Source organism: Crotalus tigris, unplaced genomic scaffold (assembly GCF_016545835.1).
Source record: "Crotalus tigris isolate CLP2741 ecotype Arizona unplaced genomic scaffold, ASM1654583v1 scf7180000019652.295055, whole genome shotgun sequence".
Classification (NCBI taxonomy): Eukaryota; Metazoa; Chordata; class Lepidosauria; order Squamata; family Viperidae; genus Crotalus; species Crotalus tigris.
This window is the reverse complement of record NW_024097643.1, coordinates 225,403-247,440: the sequence shown is the minus strand read 5'-3', so window position 1 is coordinate 247,440 and position 22,038 is coordinate 225,403. Positions and strand designations below refer to the sequence as shown.

The following is a 22,038-nucleotide window of genomic DNA, read 5'->3' as shown; positions in this document are numbered from 1 at the left end:
TGGGTGCCATCCAACGTTAATGCGTGCTCTAGAACCTTGCGGCCAAATGAAGCCATAGAAGAGGCATAAATATCCATCTTGTAGTGACGGACAAAGGAAGAGGGTGATGCCCATGTTGCTGCTCTACAAATTTCCTCTACGGAGGCCTGAGTAGACCAGGCAGCTGTAGTAGCTGCGCCCCGGGTGGAATGGGCCGTGATATGCCTGGGAGCTTGCAGTGACTGAGTCTGGTATGCCAGAGAGATACAAGCTCTAATCCACCTGCCTATAGTGGGTGAAGAAACCTTTTGTCCTAATGACAAAGGGTGAAATGACACAAACAGAGCCTCTGTTTGCAGAAGGATGAGGTTCTCTGTATATAACAATATAAAGCCCTGCGCACATCCAATTTGTTCCACTGAACCTCTATGTCATTAGATGGGTTAGGACAGAAGTCCGGCAAAACTATTTCCTGAGATCTATGATACAGGGAATTAACCTTGGGCACGAAGGAGGGGGTCTAACCTAAGGGTTATCCTGTCCTTATGGAAAATACACAGGTCCTTCCTTACTGACAGGGCAGCCAGCTCAGATATCCTTCTGGCTGAAGTTACAGCAACAAGAAATGCCACCTTCATTGATAAATGTTTGAACAAACAAGTGTCAATAGGTTCAAAGGGTGGTGAAACAAGAGCCTGTAAAACCTGATGAAAGTCCCAGGAGGGGTATCTATGTACAGTTGGTGGTCTGGCGTTGTTAGCTCCTTTTAGGAAGGAGCTTATCATAGAGTGCTGTGTTAAGGATTCATTGCCACAGGAAATAACTGTGGCAAGTGCTGCTACCTGCCTACGGATGGTGCTTGTGGAAAGCCCTTTGTCCAGACCATCCATCAGAAACTCCAAGATGACTGGCACTGAAACCGCCAATAGGTCAATTTTGTGAGCTAAACACCAATTACAGAAGCTTTCCCACGTGGCATCGTATATTCTATTCGTCGAGGGTCGCCTGGATTGCTGGATCATGGCTATGACCCTTAACAAATATGAGTCTTGGCCTAATGCCTGCCTCTCAAGTGCCAGACGGTTAACTGGAGCCATTGAGGGTCCGGATGGCGTAGCTCCCCCTGAATGAGGGAGATCCGGTTGGCTGGAATCCTCCATGGAGGGGATGCGGAGAGCTCCATCAGGTCGGCGAACCACGATCGTCTCGGCCAATGAGGCGCAACCAGGAGGACCTCTGCTTGTTCGTGAAGGATATTCCTGATCGTGGCAGGTAGAAGCGGTAGGGGAGGGAAGGCATAGAGTAGTTTCCTGGACCAGGGACTGCGGAGTGCATCTGTTCCTTCCGCTGATGGAGACGGGAACCTGGAAAGGAATCTGGGAAGCTGTGAGTTGGTTGGGGAGGCAAAAAGGTCTAAGGTTGGGGAACCAAACCTGTCCACAATCTCTCTGAAGACCTTCGGATCCAGCTGCCATTCGGAATGGTCCACGGTGACTCTGCTCAGTGAGTCCGCCTGCTGGTTGGCCACTCCAGAAATGTGCTCCGCCCTGATGGAGGCAAGATTCAGTTCCGCCCAAGACCCCAGCAATTTGGCCTCCTGCATGAGAGGCTTGGACCTTGTTCCCCCCTGTCTGTTGACATGGGCCTTGGCTGTGATGTTGTCGGTTAAAATCAGGACATGCTGGCCCTGTACTAAGCTGCTGAATCTCTTTAGGGCCATGTGTATGGCTCTGAGTTCCAGCCAGTTTATATTGTTCTTTAGATCCTGCCTGGACCACTGACCCTGGGCCCAGTGTGTGTGGAGGTGTGCCCCCCACCCAAACAGACTTGCATCTGTGGTGATGGTGATCCTGTCTGGTTCTTTGAATTCTATTCCCCATGACAGTGCCGGAGAGTCCCACCATCGAAGGGAGTTCAACACCGACCGTGGAACTCGGACCTTCTGGTGGGATGTGCTGGTGTGAAGTCTCTGAAATGGAAGGAGAAGCCACTGTAATTCTCTGGCATGGAGACGTGCCCATGGCACAATTTGCATGCAGGACACCATCTTCCAGTAGTTGTGATAAGGATGCCAATGTGACTACTCTGTCCTTGCGGATTTGACGTACAAGGGTCTGAATAGAGTTCCGTCGGTCTTGAGATAGGTAGACCTTACAATTGTCTGTGTCTATAACAGCGCCCAAATGGAGGAGCCGAGTTGTTGGTACGGTATGACTTTTCTGGAAATTAACAGAAAAACCGTGCTCCTGAAAAACCTTGATGGCTAGGGCGAGGTCTGACTGAGCATTTTGGAATGATGATGACTGAATTAGTATGTCATCTAAATAGCATTGAACTCTGATGGGAATTTGTCTAAGGTGGGCTGCGAGCACTGCCAGTACCTTTGTAAATACTCTCGGTGCAGATGAGAGGCCAAATGATAGGGCTCTGTACTGGTAGTGGCGTCGGGCATAACTGAATCTGAGGAATTTGCGGTGGTCAGGAAAAATAGGAATGTGCAAACATGCCTCAGTCAGGTCTATCGAGGTAAGAAAGTCAGCTTGTCTGATGCTAGCCAAGATTGATTGAAGTGATTGCATCTTAAATTTCTTATATCTCAAGTAAAGGTTTAGACCTTTCAAGTCTAAAATTGCCCTCCAGCCCCCCGAAGTCTTGGGAATGACGAAGAGGTTTGAGTAAAACCCTCGTCCTTCTTGGTCTTGTGGTACTGGTTCAATTGCTTGTATTTGTAATAAATGAGCTATGGCTTCTGACATAAGATCAGCTCTGGTCCTGCTCGTTGGAATAGGGCAAGAGCGGAATCTGTGAGGTGGGTGGGAACAAAATTCTAGCCTCAGACCTTGGGTGACGGTGGCTAACACCCATGCATCTGTAGTGGTGGCTGCCCAAGTGCTGGAATAAAGGGCCAGCCTGCCTCCTATGGGAGGTGAGACTGCGAGATCACTTGCCTCGTTTAAAGGAACGGCCCCCTGTGCCTCAAAAGGGTCGCTTGGTCTGGAACTGTGATCTGCCTCTGTATGCTGAATGAACTTGTTGCCGTTCCTGTCTCTGAAAGGAGGATCGAGAAGCCTGGGCCTAGTCTCAGGATGGAGCTGGCCGAAAGGGCTGCCTTCTGTAATTACTCTGCGACATGCTGTTCCCCGAACGCCTGTCTCCTTTCTTTGTTGTGTTAACCAAAGTTTTACGTTTGTCCTTACCTTCGGTTAGGTATGGCTCTAGTGCCTAACCAAAAAGATGTCCACCTGTGTAAGGTTTAGAGGCCAGATGCCACTTGGCCTTGGTGTCTGCTCGCCAGTTCGTGAGCCAAAGGAGCCTTCGTGCGGAGATGTCTGCCGCGATGGTCCGGGCCATGTGCAGGGAAGCGTCGGCTAGGTATTGAGATGTGGCCACTAGCTTACCCAGATTCTGGTGAGCTCTGAGTTGGTCCGGGGGGGTCATATCCTGGAGCTCCCATAACCATAGGACCGAAGCCCTGGCAAAGAAGGCCATGGATGTTGCCGCCTTTGTTGCCCAGGCTGATGCCTGGTGGGACCTGCATAGTGCTGACTCAATCTTTTTATCTTCTGCCCTAAGTGCCTCATTTATATCCCCAGGGATGTTAGCATTGGGGAACAATGAGTTCAAGGGCTCATCAATCTCAGGAGTCTCCAATAGGGAGGCCAGAGAGGGGGCAACATTGAATAATGTTCTCTCTACTGCACTAGGACCTGAGAGGGATCCTAAGTTCTCCCATTGTTTTTGAACTATATTCAGAAAAAGGAGAGGGCAGGGAATATGGTTCTGCGAGACTGAGGGCTCAGTGTATATGGCGTGGGGACCCTTGGATGTTGTAGGTGGGGTCTCCTGCTCTTGGGGGAGGTTTGCAGTGGTGCAGGCCTTGAGTAGCAGGGAATTAAAGAATGAATGGTCAAAGAGACCGACAGGAGGGGTGGGGTCAGATGGAGTGATGCCCTCGTCCTCAGACATAATCAGGCCAGATGGTTCAGCCCCTGTTGATTCCAGATCTGATGAGGGATCATCCATCATCTCTGGAGAGTGGGGATGGTACATGGATTGGGAGGGTGGCTGTGGGGTGTTGGAGGTCATAAATTGAGCCACAGCCTGTGCTATCATGGACTGAAGATAGTCCTGACTCAAAGCCTGGTTCTCGGGAAGGCGAAGCCCTGCTGCAGTGGGGGTGAATGTGGCCTGGGGCCCCAAGTTAAGTGTGTCCTGGCCAGTTGTGGCCATCCCTGAAACCACTCTTGTGGCTGATTCTGATTGGGGAATTCCCCTGGGGGGAGACCAGGACCCTGGGGTTGAGGCACAATGTGAGGAAAGAGGTTCAAAAATGGACCTTCCTGTTGTGTCTGTCTGACCTGCGGAGGCCGCTCTCAGTCTTTGGGACTTCTCCTCCCTCATCTGTGGCTTATTGGTCTCCCTGCTTGACCTGGCTCGCTTGGTGGTATTCTTTCCACCTGCCTCTGTTGGATGCTTCCTCTTGGCCGGCTCTTTCTCTGCCATGCTGAATCTGCTTGGGCTCAACCTTAGCAAAAACGCCCTCCCCTCGGCGTTGTAAACTTACTAAGGGAGCCCGAAGGGATGATCCGGCCCGGTGAGGGGGCGTGGGCAATGGGGGTTGGTGGGCACTGCGTCTTCCGGAGCGAGCTGGCCCTCCCCAATCCAATCTGTCTGTGGAGATGATGTTAGTCAATTTTAGAGGCCTCTGTCTCAGGTGGTGATAAACTGCCCTCAGTAGTCAGCTACAGGCAGTCTAGGCCTCAGCCAGTCACAAAATGGCCACCGTGAGTCAATTCAAAATGGCGGCCACCAAATTTGCGCCCAAAAAACGGCTGTTAGAAGAAGGCCTTGAGGCCTGAGGCCTAAGCTGCGATGAGCCCTCGTTCTGAGGAATCGCCTGGGCTCCTAATGCAGCGGATGGATGACAATTAGGCCAGCTGAGAGATGCTGAGGCAGGCCAAGGCCTAGTAAGACCTCCAGGCTCCGAAAATTGGATCGGTGCCAAAAACTTTCTCCTGCTGCTGGGGCGGTCTGCTGAGGCCGAGGGACCTAGAAAAGGCTCCCTCCAGGCCTGACAAGCCTCGTCATCGCTTGCGGAGCCCCCCAGTCAAATGGCAAGCTTACCCTGCCTCCGGAGTCGCAGGCTGTCAGCGGGCGCAATTCGCATCTTCCAACGATCAGCTGGCAGCAGGGAGCTCGTCGGAGCAGCGGTTATCAAAAACGGAGCCTCTGAAGCAGAGGAACGGCCCCTGGTAGGAGATTTCTCTTCCTTCTGGAAATTCAATTACGAGCTTGATTCTTAAGGTGGAAAGCTCTCAAAGTAAGAAAGGAAAAAAGGGAAGGTTTTCTCCGAAGGGAAAGGTCTGTCAGCCTGTCAGCCTGTTAGGCTGTAGGCTGGGGATGGATGATCACTAGAAAAAAAATTTTCTTGTCAAAATCTATTAATAAAATGGGATTAGCACTAAGCTAAAGGAATAAGAAAGAAAATACAAAGTCTTCTGCTCCAGGAGCGAAGACAAAACGCGCCTTAGAGCAAAGAGACTAAGTCTAAAACTGGGGTGCAATTGGCACAGAGGGGGCGTTACTAAATTTCAGACTTAGTCTAATCGGAGCAGATAGATTAAGACAACCCATCCGTTGGTTCTCCATCCAATCATGCTGGAGAACAAACAATGCCAAAAATAACTTTTGAAGTCTGTGCCTGTATAGAATGGTGCGGCAAAGCTCAATACAATCTGAGAAATAAATACTTTCTATCTATTCTTATGCATTTCTCCATTTCTCTCTATTTCCCATTCACTCTCTCACTCTTGAAGTACAAATTCTCATTTTAAAGTATTTTGATTAATACTGTAGTACTCTGCCTTTTAAGAATAAAAATAGCAACATTTATGCTTCATTTGTTTTGTGTTTAAGCAAAGATTATCACATTTCTAGGAAAGGCACAGCAAAGGATTTTATTGTTCTTTCTGGCCAACTATCATCTTTCATGATATTATGATATTTCTTTCTTTTTTAATTTGTAAGAACACAGAGTTGTTCTAAAATTGGGCAATCCTAGAGTTATATTTATAAAATATAAATAATCAAGTAATTCTATTTGCCTGTAAGCAAAAACTGGTGGGATCATAAAATAGAGAAAGTCATAGAAAATGATAAAGTTAAACTGCTCTGGGACTTCAGAATTCAAACAGACAAGCACCTGCAACATAACACCCCAGACTTAACAATTGTCGATAAGAAAGACAAAAAAGTCTGGATAATGGACGTGGCAGTGCCTGGAGACAGCAAAATAGATGAGAAAGAACTGGAGAAGATGACAAAATACAAAGACCTACAAATAGAAATAGAAAGACTGTGGCAAAAGCAAGTAAGGGTAGTACCAATAGTAATAGGCTCCTTGGGTGCAATCCCAAAACAACTGGAGCACCACTTGAACACTATTGGCATTGACAAATTCGCTATTAGTCAATTGCAAAAGGCGGCCTTACTAGGAACTGCTTCCATCCTGTGACGATATCTGTAATACCATCAAACATCCACATCTGCCTATCCCAGGTCCTGGATAAGGACTCAATAGGTAGACAAAATGCCAAATCCAGTCTGAACATCTGGCTGATTGTGCGATGATCCATAATAATAATAATAAAGTTGGAAGGGACCTTGGAGGTCATCAAATCCAATCCTCTGCTCAGGCAGGAAACCCCATACCATTTCAGACAAATGGCTGTCCAGTCTCTTTTTTTTGTAAATATTTTATTGATTTTTTTTGTTTTATAATCATAGATGCTCAGTAAACAACGTGTTGTCTGGATGCATTTATCGTTCAGTGGTACTTATTAACTTTCAATCAAGATATTCAACACTACGCCATCCAATATTTCCATACTCCTCTCTTCTTCCAATAATATTCATTTTTCTACACTAGACAAATACTTATTACTTAATACCTATATTATTAAATATGAACCTCTTCATCACATTTTCTTAATATTATACATACTATCAGTAATATCAGTTTATAATATCTTTTTAGACAAAACATATCTCAGTTGTATTTGCAATTACAAATCTCCTTGTTCAATTAGTATCCAGTTTTTTCACTTTTTTTCAATTTTAATTTCCCATCAATATGCAAAATAACTTTATCCATTTTTATTTTATCATAGTTAATTATGTTTGGGTAACCAAAAGCTTTCCTCATACAGCCGCTCTTGGAATTTTTATATCCCCCATCTTATAAAAAATACACTAACTTAATTTCAAATCATATCCTTCTAATTATAGTAATCTTTTTATTTCTAACAATTGTCTATTCTTTTAGCCATATTCAAACCTCTATTTGATGATATAGTACCCTATCTAATAGATCAAATCCTCTAATTTCCAAAACATATCTCAGTTATTTTTGCAATCAAAAATCTCCTTGTTCAATCAGCATCCTGTTTTTTCTCTCTTTTTTTCAATTTTTTTCAGTTTCTTCTTTAAAATGTCCCGTGTTGGAGCATTCACAGCCTCTGGAGGCAAGTTGTTCCACTGATTAATTGTTCTAACTACCAGGAAATTTCTCCTTAGTTTTAGGTGGCTTTTCTCTTTGGTTAGTTTCCATCCATTGCTTCTTGTCCTGCCCTCAGGTGCTTTGGAGAATAGCTTGACTCCTCCCTCTTCTTTGTGGCAATCCCTGAGATATTGGAAGACTGCTATCATGTTATAATTCTTCTTTATGACAAAACACACAAAGCATTCCATACAATGTCTGGAAAAACACAAGGTCGTGTTTCACAGCAACATCTCTATAAACTATTCAGGACAGACATGAAGATAAAATCTTGTAGAGTGGAAGGAAGGTAGTCTTTCAGATATTGTTGGTTTGCAATTCCCTGGGGGGACTAGATTAAGAAGTATAGGTAGTCCTCAACTTGCAATTATTTCTTTAATGACCATTCAAAGTTACAATGGCACTGAGAAAAGTGATTTATGACTGTTTTCACACTTATGACCATTGCAGCTTCCATGTGGTCACTTGATCAAAATTTGAATTCTTGACAACTGGTTCATGTTTATGACAGTTGCAATGTCCCAAGGTCCTGTGATTCCCTTTTGTGGCCTTCTGACAAGCAAAGTCAATAGGGAAGTCAGATTCACTTAACTGCCATGTTACTAATTTAACAATTACAGTGATTCACTTAACAACTGTAGCAAGAAAAGTTGTAAAATAGGGCAAAACTCATTTAACATCTGTCTCACTTAGGAGCAGAAATTTTGGGCTCAATTGTGGTCATAAGTTGAGGACTATTTATATGCAAATCACTCTTGATGAAACATAATACATTGCATTGCTCCAGCCTAAAATAATTTCTCCATTCAAAATGTTAAGAGTAGTTGAACTGAAGCCTCAAAGTAAGTCAATATGTTGTAGATCACTGATTGCAAATCTTTTGATGTACCTGGTTAGATTAATAGCTTTCTAATCAAATCTCCAAACTGAATATTTGAGGAGGTCCTACAAAGACGAGGAAGCCAAAACATTTTCCAAAGCAGCAAAAGGCAAGAAAAGAAACAATGGATGAAAGTAACCAAGAAAAAAAGTGACTTTGGTGTAACATGATAGCAATGTTCCAATATTTAAGGGTTTGCCACGAAGAAGAGGGCATCAACCTATTTTCCAAAGCACCAGAAAGCAATATAAGAAACAATAGATGGAAACTAATAATAATAAGGAACGGTTGCTGGAATTGGGTATGTCTAGTTCAGGGGTCAGCAACATAAAAAATTGAAAGAGCCACTTGGACCCATTTCCCTCACACAAAAAAACCTGGGAGCCGCAAAATGTACGCATGCGCGCACGCTTGCGCATTCACATAACGGAGCTTGATTGAAGAGTGGAGCCTAAGGCGACACATGCACCGGCCCTGCCCGCATCCAGCTCTGGTATGGACAGCTCTGCCGTCCTGGCTTCTCCTCCCCTTGGAAAAGACTGCTCTCTCCCCTTTGCTGAAGCGGTGAGCGGGGGGCTTGCCTTTGGCACGGCAGGGTTGCTGGAGGCTGAGGCCCCCAAAGGCGTGGACCAGGCTATCTTCCATAGTGGTGGGAAGGCGACCATGGGAGCAACGGCCTGCTCATCTCCCCCAGCGATAACTATGCAGCCATCCGGTGGTGTTTATACAGCCCTCCACGTGACTGAGATAGGCAGTGCTGCCCTGCTCTGCCCCACCCTAGTTTCCCCAGAGCAGAATTGGGGCCGCGGCAAAGGAGGCGGCTGAAAGTGGTGCTTTGGACTACCCCTCTGAGGATGGTGCTTTGGAGGAAGGCTGGAGCACGGCATTCTTGCCAGAGAACTAGTCAGCCCCACTAACTAACATGTGAACCCCACGCTAAGAACGGCCCTGCCTAAACTAAGCTCAATCGGATAGAAAGTTCCAATCCAATGGAAGCTCCTGCAAAGTCAGATTGGTCATTGGGATCACGCAGTTCAGTGGGCTTTGCCCCCCCCCCAGCTATTAATTCAGAACCAGGCAGCTCTTGGCTTGCAATCAGTTGCACAAAACAGGTGGATAGGATTGCAGTCAACGATAGTAGGACATTAGAGCCGCCAACTCTGGTCTCCACCCGGGCGGGCAGGCGAGAGAAACCCTGAAACCTTTTGCGTTCCTTTACAAAGAGAAGACGCCGGTGGCGCATGGCCCAGGGGGGGAAAGACAGCTCCGGATGGAGGCAGCCACGCAGCCAGAAGCTGGCGGTCCCAGCGAAGTGGAACGGGAGACCTACTGGTTAGTGTGGGAGGCTCCAGCCTTGCCGGTGAGAAAGGCCTGGTGTCCACAGCCCAGTTCCATACCCCAACGACCAGCTGGACCGGTGTTCACTTCTTTGCAAATGAACGCAAAAGGTTTCGGGGTTTTGCTCGCCGCTTAGTTTGTGCTGCCCAGCATCTGCCTGCCTGCCTGCTTGCAGGCCTCCATGTTCCTTCCCCGAAGCGTGCAATTGCTCAGAGCCTGTCCCCAAAAGTGCTGCTTCCCTGGCAGGAGCCGAATTTGCAAGCCTCGTTGGCAAGCTGAGAAAACCGAAGGTCCGGAGGATTCCCTCCTGCTGTGGAGCTGCAGTGCCTGGCCCTGGGATAACGGGGGAGGAGGTGGGGGGTATCTGGGGCCAGCTCTCTTTCCCCAGCCACAGGAGAAGGGAAGGCGTAGGTTTTCCACCCAGGCAGGCAGGTGAGAAAAACCCCGAAAGCAGGAGGGAATCCTCTGGACCTTCGGTTTTCTCGGCTTGCCAATGAAGCTTGCAAACTCGGCTCCTGCTAGGGAACGCCTTTTGGGACGGGCTCTGAGCAATTGCATGCTTCGGGGAAGGAACATGGAGGCCTGCAAGCAGGCAGGCAGGCAGGCAGACGTTGGGCAGCATGAATTAAGCAGATTGTATACAATTGAAAAGGGATATTAACCCACAGTTAGTGGAACCCTATCCCCATCATAAGACACAAGAAAACATCAGATCGAATCCTCCCCCCGATACGGCAGGCGTTGGTATTATCGGAAGAGGAGGGGGTGTAAGGTTACTAATGCCTCCAAAAACCAATAGTGGAGGGATAGGGAAGGGCATCCAAAGAAAAGAATATAACGTTATAGACACATCTTGGTTATCAGCTGGCCAATCAGGGCCAGTAACACGGTCTAGGAGCCGTGCGCAAACGTTACTTGAACCTACTTAAACCACCTTTATTGTAATGGCCTTTTAGCCCTGACGATGCTGGGGAGTTCCCCCAGCGAAAGCTTGGCAACTTTTTAGTATAAGTATATTTTTAGTAAAGTATTCTTACTTCAACCCTCCCGGTGATCGTGTTTTATTCTTTTATTCATAATTATGCCCAGGAGTCATGATCGTGTTTTATTCTTTTATTCATAATTATGCCCGGGAGTCGCATTTTTTACCATATATATATATAGGGTCAAGCTATCTTTGAATCAAATTTATCCCCACTGATTTATTCTATCCATTTTCTAGTTAGCACCATAGAAACGGCTTTGTTGCTTTGCAATGGTAGGGGGAAATTTGAAGCTGGTGATTTCCATTATTATTTAATTGAATTTTTTTAACTTCTATTCCCATTTTGGAGTCATCAGTGTATTTAACAGTGTTCAAGTCCCAATAGAATGTATGCAACTGATGCCTTAACAGTTCTATTACCTCCTATACAACTATGGAAATCACTATAATATTCTGTGCTAAAACCTCCAGAGGCTTTCCAGAAGAGGAATCAATTAAATCTGAATGTTTTATATACAGCCTAGTATTTTGTCAATATACAAGAAAATAGGAAGGCTCTGTTATTATGGCCAGCTTCTCTTTCATAATACACAAATCAGATTCAAATATTGATTCTCAGTTAACCCTCAAAGCCAACTTTTGTAATTTGAGGGAGAGAAAGAACATAGAACATACAATATCAGAGTTAGGATGTTGGAGGTCTTCTTGTCCAACTCCCTGCTCAAGCAGGAGACCTTGTACCATTTCAGACAGCTGGCTGTCCAGTCTCTTCTTAAAAGCCTTCAGTGATGGAGCAACCACAACTTCTGAAAGCAAGATGTTCTGATAGAAACAATACAAGATCCTCTGGGAAATAAAGCCGTCAGTCATCTGATCACTCAAATTGAAATCTGGTCAACAGTCGCAATAATGTAGTAGAGAGAAATGGAAGGGTTAATGTGCAGAGGAAACATGGTCTTCAGAATGAGAATGATGCTGGTTCTGTTTTTTCTATTATTTCTCCCCAGTGGAGTGAACATGTTGCATGGCTTTTCATGTACTAGACAAGATCCTCTCTACATCCCCCATGAATGGTATGAACCAGGTGATTTCCTCGTTGGTGGGATGGTGTCTCATATCCGTTACGTCTTCTTCAACATTTTCTTTAATAAACACCCTTCTCAGGAGCCACTTAACATCCCGATGTAAGAGGTTTTCATAACCCCCACGGTAGACACTAGTTTATAAAAATACATATTATTTTACTGTGGGCTTTTCATGTTTATTTGATTGTTTACAAAGTATTTAATTCTGAAAGGATGGATGGATCGATGGATGGATGGATGGATGGATGGATGGATGGATGGATGGATGGATGGATGGATGGATCAATATAAATAATAGCCATTTGTTGGAATAAAGTGAAATGTTCAAGCTTCACTGTGAGGAGAATCTTGTCATATTATCAACCGAATACTTGGAAATTCAGCTGTGGTCTACTTTAGGACATAGAAGAATATTATTCAAAAAGGACACAATAACACGAAATCTGCATAGATCATTATGTCTCCTTCCAGACTTCCAGCTCTAATGCATAGTTTTTTAGTCTTCCCTTTATAGAAGGGAAAAATGGAAGGACAGACTTTATTATGCCAGAGTTACATTTATAAAGAGTTATAACACACATATTATTTTGAACTTTGTAAGGAATACATGATCTGAAAGTAGGATAAAATGAGGTATAGAGTATATTGGAAAACCATCATAAAATAAGATGCCTAATGATCATATACTGGGTTTAAATTTCTTCATATTACACCTTTTGCTAAAGATCAGAAGTGCAGAGTTCAATGTTGTCATCAGTAATCAAACTTTTGATTGCTCTATTTTTTCCTATACTGATTCTTTTATTAGTCCTTATATTCATATATAAGCAATACTGTTATAGTTTCTATGCACATGTATAGATTTGATCCTGTTGAGATTATTTCTTAGTAATGGCTTTAGACATTTTGCCAGTTATGAATAAAATTATTTGGACAACCCAGCTTGGATGACTGATCCTCAGTATAATCAAAACAATCATGAAGAACCAAGCTATCGAAAGGAAGAAAGTGGAATTAAAATTCTGGTTTGACAACTGCTGCTGAGAACAGCTCTCAGATATCAAAGATTACTTTGGTTAAAAAGTTATCCAAACATGTTTCATGATATGGCTTGAAAGCCTGAAGCTACAATCCATCCATGAGTACCACAGTATATTTTCAAAAAGGATGCTAATTTGATTCTTTACTTAAATAGTGTTCCTTTTGTATACTAACACACATACAATTCCCCATTCAAAGCTACATCAGTATGTCCTAAACATATTGATTTTGTGTGCTGTTTAAAACTATCATCTAACCAAAACGTCCTCCATTTCTAGAATGGTGACCAAATTCTACCAGCATATCCTAGCCTTGGTCTTTGCTATTGATGAGATCAATAACAATCCCAAGATTTTACCCAACGTTACTCTTGGGTTCCATATCTTTGACAGCTACGGTGATTCAAAGATGATTTACCGCACCATTTTGGACCTGCTCTTCACTTCATTCCAAAAGTTCATTCCAAACTACAAATGTGGTGGACAAAAAAATGTAATAGGAGTTATTGGGGGATTTGGTTCTGATACAACCTCCCGCATGGCAGATATCTTGTATCTTTATAAGATTCCACAGGTAATAAATGAGAATATCTCCATTTTTATTAATTGTTCCCCTTCATTAACAGTATAGCAGTATAATAGTCCTTTAGTTTAGAGTGATGTGATAAGGTGTAAACAAAAAGAGCTGAATTGATTTCAGTATTTACATTATCATATTCATAAATGTATGCACTAGTTTCCGATGGTGTCATACTATGATTTAAATTAGGCATGACTAATTGGAATATTAGGAGCCAGTTTGTTATAGCAGTTAAAGCACCAGGCTGGAAACCTAGTGATAGGATTTCTAATCCTGTTTTGAAATGAAGCCAGCTGGATGATTTTGGGCCAATCACTCTAGGAAGAAAACAAGAGCAAACTACTGGATAAGCAGCAATAATTTGTACTGGCATTTCTGAATAAGAAAAGATGTGCTTAAATCAATCAATGAAGCAATAATTTGTGATAAATAACAAAATAGAATCCCTGCTTGAACTCTGAAGTTTTCACTTTTTTTTTCTTTTGAGAAGATTTCATATGGCTCATTTGAACCAGTATCCAATGATCAGATCCATTCTGCTACGTTTCTCCGCATGGTTCCCAGTGAATTACTTCAGTATCAAGGACTTGTGCAATTGCTTCTGTATTTCCAGTGGTGGTGGATTGGACTCATGGCTACAGATGATGAGAGTGGAACTTATTTCTTACGAACTATTGAACAAATACTTTTACAAAAAGGAATCTGTCCAGCTTTCTCAGAAAGGTTGACAAAACATATCTATTTTTTTGATAAAATAGATACAATGGTCTTTGACAGAATTGACATTTTAAAGAATTTTATATTCAGTACAGCTAAAGTTGTCATTGTTCATGGAGAAGCTGCATCCATTACTTGGTTGATAATTGCTATACAAACAAGTCAGACCATGCATTACATATTTCCATGGGAAAAAGGGAAATACAGTCCGAAAAGGGTATGGGTTACTACAGCCCAAATTGATTTCACCTTATTTCACTTTCAAAGGTTTCTTGATGCTAAACCCCAAATCTTCCATGGAGCTCTTTCTTTCAATATTCACTCAAAGCAAATTAAAGGTTTTCAACAATTTCTTGAGACTGTAAATCCTTTTTGGGAAGAAAAAGATGGTTTTATCCATGAATTTTGGCAACAAGCATTCAACTGTTTCCTTTTCAAAATGAATCTCTTAAATCTCGTCTTTAAACCATGTACTGGAAAGGAAACTTTAAAAGATCTTGCTGCACCATTCTTTGAAATGAGCATGCTAGGTCATAGTTATAGTATCTATAATGCTGTCTATGCATTGGCTCATACCTTACATGCAATGGACTCAACCAAAATCAAGGACCGACCAGCAGAGCATGGAGGCAGATTGTCACCTCACAATATAAAACCTTGGCAGGTAACATTATTTGAATGACCAAAGGCAGTATTTAAAAATATTGACAAGATCCAGCTGACCTTTTCTGTTCTTGGATGCTAGGTAGGGTCATATCCACCTGGTGCTTTAATCCAAAAAATATATGGTAGATTCTAAAACACAAAAGACCTCCATAGTGTTTCCAGAAGACTGCATTGACTTGTAAATAACAGAATAACAGAATTGGAAGGGATCTTCTAGATCATCTAGTCCAATCCCCTACTCAAGCAGGAGACTATACAATTTCTGAGGGCAAGCTCTTCCATTGGTTGATTATTCCCACTGTCAGAAAATTTCTCCTTATTTCTAGGTTGAATCTCTCCTTGATCCATTGTTCCTTGTCTGGCTTTCAGCACTTTTAAAAATAGGTTGATCCCCTCCTCTCTATGACAGACCCTCAAATCTTGGACACTGGTATCATGTCACCCCTGATCCTTCTCTTCACTAGGCTAACCATGCCCAATTCTTGCAACTGTTCTTCATAATCACCCCTAATCATCTTTGTTCCTCTTCTCTATGCTCTTTCTAGAGTCTCAACATCTTTTTAGAGTGTGGTGACCAAAACTGGATGCAGTAATCTAGGTGTGGTCTTACTAAGGCTTTATAGAATGGTATTAGTATCTTACATGATCTTGATTCAATTCCTCTCTTGATGCAATTTAGGATTGCATTGGCTTTTTTGGCTGTTGCCGCACACTACTGACTCATATTTAATTGATTGTCTACTAGGACTCCAAGATCCCTTTCACAAGTACTGCTATTAAGCCAGGTTTCACCTAATCTGTATGTGTACTTTTGGTTTTTCTTGCCTAAGACTTTACTTTTCTCTACGTTGAATTTCATTTTGTTGGATAGGGCCCATTATTCAAGTCTGTCAAGATCTTTTTGGATCCTGAGCTTGTCTTCTATCCCACTGCTTACTTCCCTCCATGTAGATGTAGTACCATTAAGGATGACTCATTGCATATGGTTTGTCAGCCAGTTACAAACCCGTCAGGAGGGGATGCTGTCTATTCCACCTTTTTCTAGATTACCAAGAAGTAAGTTGTGGTCTACTTTGTCAAATGCCTTGTTGAAATCTAAGTATACTATGTCCACAGCATTTCACTGGTCTACTAATTTAGTCACTTTGTCAAAGAATGAAATAAGATTGGTTTGGCATGATCTGTTTTTAACAAACCCATACTGATTTCTAGTTATAACTTTATTTATTTCTAGATTGCAAATCTGCTTTTTGATTATTGATGTTAGGCTGATTGGTCTATAGTTTCCCAGGTTTGTTTTTCTTTTTCCTTTTTTTGAAGATGGGAACCACATCAGTTCTTTTCCAGACCTCTGGTAGTTTCCCGATGCTCCAGGATTTTTGAAAGATATGGTACGATGGTTCTGAGATGACATCTGCCACTTCCTTCAGAACTTTAGGATGCAATCCATCAGGTCCTGGTTATTTATATTCATCAAGATCAGATAGGTGTTCTTGAACCATTTCCTTGCTTATTTTAATTTTTATTTCTAGTCTTTCTTTTTCAGTTAGGTTTTTGGTAGGTTGGGCTATAGTTTCTTTTGGTGTGAAGACTGGTGTAAAGAATGAGTTAAGCAGCTTTGCTTTCTCTCTATTGCCTGCTACTTCCTTGCCATTCTCTCTCTTAAGTGACCTACTATTTCCTTGATTTTTTTTCCTGTTATTTATATGTTGAGAGAATTTTTTATTATCTTTGACTTTTGTTGCAAGTATTTTTTTCATTCTGAGCCTTTGCTTTCCTGACTTCATCTTTGCAAATATGGGCTATCTGCTGATAGTCCGTCTTAGTTATGTGTCCCTCTTTCCATTTTTTGTAACTGTTCTTTTTATCTTTCAATTTATCAGAGAGATTTTTGTGCAACCATGCTAGTTTCTTCTTGGATTTCTTGTTTTTCTTTTTCAGTGGTATTGTGCTGGACTGGGCTTTTATGATCATATTTTTCAGAGTTTCCTAAGCTTCTTGACTTCTTTTTCCCTTTAGGATTTTCATCTTTCCCAAGCTCTCTCTGAGTTTGTTAAAGTCAGCTCTTTTAAAATCTAAGACTCTGGTATGATTATATTCTTTGTTTATGTTTGTATTATATTGAATTCCAATATGACATGGTGACTCTCACCCGAGGTTAAACAAATCAAGCACTGTTTAGGATGTCATTGATTATTTTTAGAAACCAAAAAGCACTTTATATTAAGAATACATGTATATCTATTCTTTTAATGCATCAAATGGTTTTACTGCATAATCTAAAGAACTGAGTTTTTATTGGGAAGATTTTAATTAGGGCAAAGAAATGGTTAATAATTCTGTTGTGAACTATAATTCCATAAGTCACTATCCACCCACACCTTCATAGAGGAAGATGGGGAATTCTTTTCATTTTTTTTTTTCAATCCAGTATGCTGGGAAGAAAATGATGCAGTGGAGAATAAAGATTCTATCTAACTTGCCCAGCAGCAGGATCACTCTCTGAAAACACAACTGAACTTAATGAAATTTCACGTGGAGGGGATAAAACAGCAAAATAAAAAAGATTTTTGAAAATTGGCCCAATCTAGCCCTCCCCCAATAAAAATCAGGAATAAAACTATTGGCTCAGAATGTTGTCAACAGTTCTGTTTTATGCTGCACAAAATCCTTCTTTTAGCTCACATGACCAAAAGTCAAGCTATTATTAAAGGGATAAAAAGAATTTCAGAAAGTATGTTTTACAGATTTTTGCTAACATGTTTTTAAGTGAATTATACATTATTCCATGAAAAGCTTGTAAAGACAGAGCCTAACAAAGACCCAATGGAAGCTAATCAAAGATATAGAGAGAGACACATGTGTATTAAGCTTGTGTACCTGCTGCTCAAAGTACCTTTATTAAACAACAAGTAAGAGGAAGTCTGTTGATATCAGCTGGCAGTTTAGTCCATGAAAAAATGGACAATTTCCATTCCATGGCTTAAGTCATACCAATAACTCATAGGTATGTGTCAGTGATATGTTTCTGATCTCCCAAAGTTCTTCTTCATTTCTAGGGGAGTCTACCTTATTTTCCCCAGATAATTTGTCCATTTGACAAATTTCAGTCTCTTTCTGGGATGCCTGGAACTGGGATATTTCTATAATGTTTACATCATGCTAGTCCATGTGTGAATAAATCTGTTTCTCAGTGCAACATTTAGAAAAAAAATCATCTCCTTTCTTTGAGATTCATATTTGTAGATATTTATGATCACATATAAATGGAAAGTGTGTATATATATTTAAATAAGGGGAGGGTGTGGATGTTATTTAAATGAAGGAAATATCTCATGCACATATCTTCTCATCTGAATTTTGCTAATTAGACTAAGTCCTAAAGCTCTTCCTGAATTTGTTACTTAAACTTTTAAAGAAAAGATGATGATATTGATAATGTTATCCATTCAGTCATGTCTGACTCTTGGAGATTCTATGGGCCAGGTCTCCCCACATTTTCTGATCTTGCACTATGTTGTTGCTCTGGCTATTGTCAGCTTTAATGGAGTCCAGCCATCATGTTCTTTGTCACCCTGTTTCCTTTTACCACTAACTCTTCCAAACATAATTGCTTTTTCCAGTGAATTCCCCCTCAGGACATGGTCAAAATAAGTGAGGAGCAGTTTTGTGATTAAAAAAAAAAGAATAGAATTATGATTAGGGGACTGGAGGCTAAAACATATAAGGAACGGTTGCTGGAATTGGGTATATCTAGTTTAATGAAGAGAAGGACTAGGGGGGACATAATAGCAGTGTTCCAATATCTCAAGACTGCCCCAAAGAAGAGGGAGTCAAGCTATTTTCCAAGGCGCCTGAAGGCAGGACAAGAAGCAATGGGTGGAAACTAAGCAAGGAGAGAAGCAACCTAGAACTAAGGAGAAACTTCCTGACAGTTAGAACAATTAACCAGTGGACAACCTGCCACCAGAAGCGGTGAATGCTCCAATACTGGAAGTTTTCAAGAAGAGACTGGACAGCCATTTGTCCAAAATGATATAGGGTTTCCTGCCTGAGCAGAGGGTTGGACTAGATGACCTCCAAGGTCCCTTCCAACATTATTGTTATTATTATTATTATTATTATTATTATTATTATTATTATTATTATTGATCATTGACTTATTGTGCGATTTGCCTATCAAACAGGAGGTATTTGGTGGAAAAAAGAGAAAAGACATTGCAATCCTTTATAGCCCATTACATTTTTTTTCCTTCTTCTGCAGCTTGATTCATTCCTTAGGAGGATTTCATTCAACAATAGTGCTGGAGATGAAATCATGTTTAATGAACATGGAGAATTGGCAGGTGGATTTGATATTACAAACTTGGTCACTTTTTCTAATAATTCCTATATCAAGGTCCACGTTGGAAGGCTGGATCCTCACAAAGGGTTTACTATTGATGAGGACAAAATTGAATGGGAGAGAGATTTCACTCAGGTGGGAAATTATCTGTACTGCTTTTGAAAGAACAATATTCATTGTAATGATGCTAATAGATCTGGACAATGATTCCTGGCCCAGAGAAAACCTTTTTTTACCCCACAGAAAGCTCTTCCTGTAAAGAAACTATAGAACCAGTTGAACTGGAAACATACATTGGCTGAGTACACAGAAGACCATAAATTCCAAGCCCAGGTTAACAAACATAATTCCTGCATTTGTACAGCATGTATAATGACTTAACGCAATAGCCTATTTCATGAAACATGCTCTTATAACATGCTCTTTTCTTTTGCATTAAAGTTTGCTGGTCACCTGTTCTTTCTGTGTTTGGAGTTTATCAGCAGCTGGCAGAGGACAGCTGACACCATGTTCTAGACAAGCTCAAGCCCAATTTTATTTTGTTTTAATTTATAGAATAGAATAGAATAGAATAGAATAGAATAGAATAGAATAGAATAGAATAGAATAGAATAGAATAGAATAGAATAGAATAGAATAGAATGGAATGGAATAGCTTTATTAACCAAGTGTTGTTGGAGACTCAAGGAATTTGTCTCTGAATTTATTATATTGTGTAAACTCACTGTGTAACAATAATTGGAAAAACAATTAGTTAACCAAGTGTGCTTTAGAAATCTGGAAAAACTATTAAATCACTGGGTTATTTTATTTTGTGCTATTCTAAAACATCCATCACTCCAAGTATAAAAATCTTCATTGGATACAATTTTCTGTTCTGGAAACACATAATAGATAGTTCCTGCAAATACATCTAGTGAAATATCAAACGTGAGATGGATCCTTCAAAGATTTCCTTAATACAAGAGCAATTTCTATATTTTTGGATAGGTACCACCTCTTTCCCTGTGTAATGAAAAGTGCCATCCTGGCTACAGTAAGAAAAAGAAGGAGGGAGAGAAATTTTGCTGCTATGATTGTGCTCCATGTCCAGATGGAATGTTCTCAAACCAGGAGGGTAAGACACATTGTGCAAAGTTATAAGTGGTGTTTTAGGGGGAAAATGCAAGAAGACATTCTCCAACTCCAGTATGAACATTAAGTACTTTTAAAAAGTTAAATGATGTAGAAAGTAACTTTCCCTATATAAATATTTATTTATTTAGAGAACACATTTGTTGATCTCCACAGGCACTTGACTGTTAGAATCATTCTTTTCAGGATGAATGAATATCACAAATAATACTTCATAATAACTTTTAATAACAGCTAATCTTCAACTCTGGAAGCCAATTGAGTAAAATCCAGGCACTGAATTTAACAGTTAGGATCAAGAATGAATAAATAAGGAAAGGGAGTAATTAATACAATTTTATAGCTAACAGAGACAGAACTGAAGATTCATTCTGTAAGGTTGTAGATGTGTTCTGGAAGAATGTGATTGATTGTATGACTAATTGAAAATAGTAAAGGAACTATTTGTCCATTTCAAGGCATGTTATGTGAACATTTAAAAAGTAGTAATTGCCAAAAGCTATTAGAAAAATATCTGAAAAACCATCCTGGCTAATTTAAAGGATTTGTTCCTAAACCATGAGATAAAAAGAATGACCTGCAACCTGTTGAAAAGAAAAGGGATAAAAGACAAATTGCAATCTTACACACATACTCCAATCAGTAAATAAATAAAAGCTTTACCTACAAATAATAGGGCAACATTCAGAGAAATTTAATATAAGAATACTTTCCTGCATCATATTAATTGCATGAATATACATCTGGGTCTCTGTGAACATGTTACATCATAGGATTTAAATTGTGATTCTTTCTGAGTAATTGTATGTTTGTTGATTTCAGATACAGCAAAATGTTTCAGTTGCCCAGAGGATCACTATCCAAACAAATTCCAGAATCAATGCCTTCCTAAAATTCCAAACTTTCTTGGTTTTGAAGATTCTTTGGCTATCATTGCAATTTTCTCAGCACTTTTATTTTCTCTGATCACAGTTCTGGTGCTAGGCATCTTCTTGAAGCACCATGATACAGCCATTGTGAAAGCCAACAATCAAAATCTCACTTATCTTCTTCTCATCTCCCTCCTTTTGTGTTTCCTCTGTCCCTTGCTGTTTATTGGAAGGCCTAACCAAGCAACTTGCTTTCTTCGCCAGACTACTTTTGGTTTCATTTTTTCTGTCTCCCTTTCTAGCATTCTGGCCAAAACGATTTCTGTAGTCTTGGCTTTCATGGCTACCAAACCAGGATCCAGGATGAGGAAATGGGTGGGGAAAAGACTGGCCTATTCCATTGTGTTCACCTGCTCCATATTTCAAGCAGGAATCTGTGTTCTGTGGCTGGCATTTTACCCCCCATTCCTTGATGTGGATATGCACTCAATGACTGAGGAAGTTATCATTTTATGTAATGAAGGCTCAGTTACCATGTTTTATTGCATTTTGAGCTACATGGGTTTTCTGGCTATTATCTGTTTCACTGTGGCCTTTCTAGCCAGGAAGTTGCCAGACAGTTTTAATGAAGCCAAGTTCATCACATTTAGCATGCTGGTGTTTTGCAGTGTTTGGTTGTCATTCATCCCAACCTATTTGTGCACCAAAGGAAAATACATGGTGGTTGTGGAGATCTTCTCCATATTGGCCTCCAGCGCTGGGTTATTCAGTTGCATCTTTTTCCCTAAATGCTATATTATTGTGGTAAGACCTGAATTGAATAATCGAGAACAGCTTATTCAAAGAAAGATATAAATTTTAG

General features: G+C 41.1%; 1 protein-coding gene across 1 annotated transcript; it reads left to right on the top strand.

Annotated features, from left to right (window-relative positions):
* Positions 1-13,145: 13,145 nt before the first annotated feature.
* Positions 13,146-22,031, top strand: LOC120317477 (vomeronasal type-2 receptor 26-like). Its single transcript, XM_039364128.1, has 4 exons — positions 13,146-13,439; positions 19,093-19,308; positions 20,164-20,290; positions 21,130-22,031. Exons 1-4 carry the CDS (start codon positions 13,146-13,148, stop codon positions 22,029-22,031), a joined length of 1,539 nt encoding a protein of 512 aa, XP_039220062.1.
* Positions 22,032-22,038: the final 7 nt, after the last annotated feature.